Source organism: Octopus bimaculoides, chromosome 24 (assembly GCF_001194135.2).
Source record: "Octopus bimaculoides isolate UCB-OBI-ISO-001 chromosome 24, ASM119413v2, whole genome shotgun sequence".
In the NCBI taxonomy this organism is placed as follows: Eukaryota; Metazoa; Mollusca; class Cephalopoda; order Octopoda; family Octopodidae; genus Octopus; species Octopus bimaculoides.
The window spans coordinates 9,503,951-9,508,635 of NC_069004.1; the positions used below are offsets into that span (position 1 = coordinate 9,503,951).

At 35.6% G+C, this 4,685-nt stretch overlaps 1 protein-coding gene across 3 annotated transcripts in view; it reads right to left on the minus strand.

The window, feature by feature from the left end:
• Positions 1 to 4,685, minus strand: part of LOC106883157 (uncharacterized) — a 31,908-nt gene that overhangs the window by 21,999 nt on the left and 5,224 nt on the right. The window contains exon 1 of one of the 3 annotated variants that reach the window (XM_052976340.1): positions 394 to 1,854. The exons of the other annotated variants lie outside the window; for them this stretch is intronic. Within the exon in view, the coding sequence (XP_052832300.1) occupies positions 394 to 451 (58 nt within the window). The 5' untranslated portion in view covers positions 452 to 1,854. Of the gene's footprint in view, positions 1 to 393; positions 1,855 to 4,685 lie in introns of those variants that run through there. 3 annotated transcript variants of the gene reach the window in all.

Sequence of the window (4,685 nt, forward strand, 5' to 3'; positions counted from 1 at the left end):
TATAGGGGGAGAATTCACACAAAAAAAAAACAAAAGACGAAGACAGGTGGTGTAGACAACAAACAAATGTATTAGTATAAGGCTCGAGAAGTGAAAAAGTCTTTAACGTTTCGAGCCTACGCTCTTCCACAGAAAGGAATACAGAAAGAAACAAGGAGAGAGAAAAAGAATGTGTAGTGGCTAGCGATCTATCATGCCGATATATATCTATATGTAATTATGCATATACACACACTGACACAAACACATTGAGCACACCATTGTCGGGTTGCTATAACGACGATGGCACACTTTCATAGTTATCAGAGCAATCGGGGTCCGTAACGTCATCATTACGCCCATAACAACAACAACTACAACAACAACAGCAATACAATAGATTTTGTACGTTACCTATGAAGGTCGTAGGATCATAAGGTGGTCGTAGGTCAAGGGTTAAATTAGACCCCATAATCCGGCAGTGATTACAGTGAGAAACCCAGAGGTCTTTTGTGTGTTAGTATTTAGATGTATGTATGTATGTATGTATGTATGTATGTGTGTGTGTGTGTATGTATGTATGTATTATGTGTGCGATTGTCTGTTCGTATTTCGATATATGTCTATATATATATATATGTATGTGTCTCTGTGTGCGTGTGTGTGTGTGATGTGGGAAGTGTGTGTGCGTGCGAGTGTGTGTGTGTGTGTGTGCGTGCGAGAGTGTGTGTGTGTGTGTGTGTGTGCGCGCGCTTTGCTGTCTGTGTAACGGTGCTTTGCAATGTTAATTATGACACAAGTCGTTATCATTTAATAACAACGCCATCTTGGTACCACATACTGAATATTCATAGCGCGTTACATAACGTGTATATACTTATGCGTTTCAATATAACTATTTATATATATATACACATTCATGTATGAATGCGCGCGTGTGTGTGTAAGCATATAACAATCCCTGTATATTTCTCTCTTGGAGCATGTATTAAGGAACTTGAGAATTGCGCATACAAACTACGACATACGTATAGTGTAAATGCAGATAGTTACATGTGTGTTTGTGTGTGTGTGTGCTTTTAGATGATACTATAGTCTCTTTTTGCCTGCAAATGTCAATTTTTCAAACTGTCTATAACCATACATACATACATGCGTACATACATATATACATGCATACATACATACATATATTTTAATGTTTGTTTTTATGTTCAGTCAAAATAAAATCAATCTTACATTAATTTGACGGGTTTCTCTATACTTTTGTAGACTACAAATTCATTATTCTTAAATAATATTCTTGCAAGTTTCAACCAGTTAAGCCATATATATACAGATATATTGCATTTGATGGCGTATAAGACGCACTTCTTCAAAATAATGGCTCAAAAAAATTTCACCCCGAGTCCTTTATGCAAAGTTAGGTCTATATTATATGTCTTACTGCAGCGAAAGCTTCATTATTGCAAATAAGCACTGCTGAAATTAGGGTGCTTCTAATACGCCCGTGCGTCTTTTATGCCATCAGTCAAGGCGTATTTGTGTGCGTGCGTATGTATTTATGTACATTTGGCTTTCTTTGGGTCATTAAAAATTTTTTTTTTCTTTCGGAATATGTGCAATAGAGAAGCAAGGGGATTTTCCAACTCAGAAAGAATGTTCTTGCAAATGTGATTTGGAAGACAACGTCTGAAAACCAGTCTGTCAATATTCCTGTATGTCTGACTGTCTGTTTGCAAGTGTGTATGTATATACGTTTGTAAGTATGTATGTATGAATGTATATATGCATGTGTGTGTGTGTGTGTGTGTGTGTATACGTTAGTACGTATGAATGTATATAGTTATTTATTTGTATGTGTGCGTGTGTATATGTATGTGTGTGTATGCATAAAAGTTTTTAAGTATCTATGTATGTATATATATATAAATATATATATATATATATATATATATTTCTATGCATGTATGTATATGTGTACGAAGTGTGTATGAATGTATATCGCAATTTATTTATTTGTATGCGCGTGTGTGCGCATGTATGTATGTGTGTGTGTGCATGTATGTATGTATGTGTGTGTGTGTGTGAGAATTAAAAGACGAATTTCTAATTTTTTTTCACGTTATTCACAAATACATCCACAAAACGAATACTGGCAGTAAATACACCAAATCCCAAGAATAATGAGTGATTATCTTCATTCTGCTGAAGAATAATGAGTGATTATCTTCATTCTGCTGAAGAATGATGAGTGATTATCTTCATTCTGCTGAAGAATGATGGGGGAACTATTTTGGTAAATTTCTTAAATTTTCGGAATCACACTTTCGTTGTACCTAGATTTCTACTTATTTCGAAATCACAAACTTTCCCGAAATTTTGAATTGACATTTTATTATCGCCTATTTGCTTCAGTAACTGGACTGCAGCCAGGCTACAGCAAGGAATCTTAATTTTTCTAAAGACACAGAGCTGCATAATGTTTATTTTGCAAATTTTTTGTAAATTTTCCAAAAATCCACAGGTTCTTTGATCTTCAGAATTTGGACATATATATATATATATATATATATATATATATATAATTTACTCTCTATATATATGCGTGCGTGTGTATTTAGACATATCCAATAGCTGACACGTAGCTGTGTTTTTGGTAATATTTAATCCAACTAGTAACCGCTCAGCTCGAAGAACTGGGACAGTTATGATGCAAATGTAACGTAAGCTACAATATATATATGTAAGAAAATAAATACCAACTAAGCTGGATTTCGTTATGTCATTTGGTAAAGAGCATATAATATGTATGTATGTATGTATGTATGTATGTATCTATCTATCTATCTATCTATCTATCTATCTATACACACACAGAAGGGAGAGAGAGACTGATAGAGATTCTTACGTATTAAAACGTCATGGCTTTCGATTTAGTTACTACCCAATAATGACATTAAGCTGTGCTTATTACACCCCACTATATACACACACATAAATATATATATATAATTAGGTTTATAATTAGTCAGTAGTCGAAACACACATACACACTGTCACACATATACATATGTACTCATATTAGTTTTGTTGCTTTTAAATCTTCATCATCTTTATTGTTCAAGGCTAGCGAAATGTGTCAGAAATACACCGAGCTTGCTTTTTATTTATTTTTTACATCAAAATAAGTAAAGTACATGTGGAATAACATGCATTAAAAATGCTCACCTTTTACAAATGTTGCATGAGAAATTCCTTATGACATTTTCAGACCCTCTGTTAATTTTATTATCTGAAATGTATCTATATTTATCGTGACAGGAAATCTGTGTTGTGTCTTTACAGGAGTAGTTGTATGCCATTCCATTTGCACCGATTACAAATGGAATAATTGCGAGCCAGATTAACTGGAAGTGTTTACGGATGATATCAAGTGAATGAGATGAGTAGAGAGAAGAGGGGAGGCTACAAAGAAGTAAACTCCACTCGAGAATGAGACAACTGTGGTCAATGGAAAATTTGGTCTGTCTGTTGAAAACACCTCCTTTAGAATACCCACGATAGCCAGCTATAATAACCACTCTAGTGGTTCTCAACTGGGTCCACATGACCCTTGAGGGTCCATATAAGATTTGGTTGTTAAAAATTATATGCAATAAATTGGTTATTCTTTCACAATCACAAAATATTTTAACAAATTTTTAATACAATTCGTAATAATACTTAATCATAAAAATATGATGAATTTTTAAAAACTTCAAATGGCTATGGAGGCCCATCCGAGTAAAATTGGAATCAAAAAGAGTCCATAGGCAAAAAATGATAGAGAACCACTGTTCAACTCTAATAATAAAATAAATGCGCCCTTTTAAAGCCTAGCCAGGCTCATGGGCCCGGTTTCCCGGTTTCAATGGCGTATGTCCATCGCAGCGTTACTCATTTTTTGCCAGCTGAGTGGACTGGAGCAACGTGAAATGAAGTGTTTTGCTCAAGAACACAACGCGTCGTCCGGTCCAGGAATCGAAACCACAATCTTACGATCATGGTGCTGACACCTTAACCACTAGGCCACGCACCTCCACGATCAACTCTAAGCACCCTTAATAATCATCTATAACCACTGAAAGCAACCACTCACAATAGCCTACCATAATAACTACCCCGAATAACTCATCTACACAAAGTCTAACCGTTTACGCACCAAAATCAAGCAATATCGAGTCGATTAAGTCTTTCGATGGGTAATTTGATTGCTGGTGAAACCAAGATACCCCAAGTCTCTATAAGTTTAAGCCAACGAGGGAACTTTAAACGTGTTTGCTTGACCTTCTAGAAAATACAGCCACGTTTCCTCACCCAAAAATTACACCGTACCGTCTTAAAAAAGACGACGATTTGGTAAAAGTTCAGACTTATTGGGCATGACTGTACCGCTTAGATTTGAGGTCTACTCAACCAGACTTGACCTAGGGTTAAACAACAGCCACAACAGTAGAATGTACACCTCGCTCTTGCCCAATCATCAAGTACCCCCACCTACAGAGAACAACATCCTTTTTCCTAAGCATGTTATCTACCCACATTTATCCAAAAAAAGTAACTTCTAAACACACCTTTATATCCCACCCCACCTTTTATCTCTCTACCCCAGCAATTCCAGTAATTCTTCACACACACAAACACACACACACCACACACATACA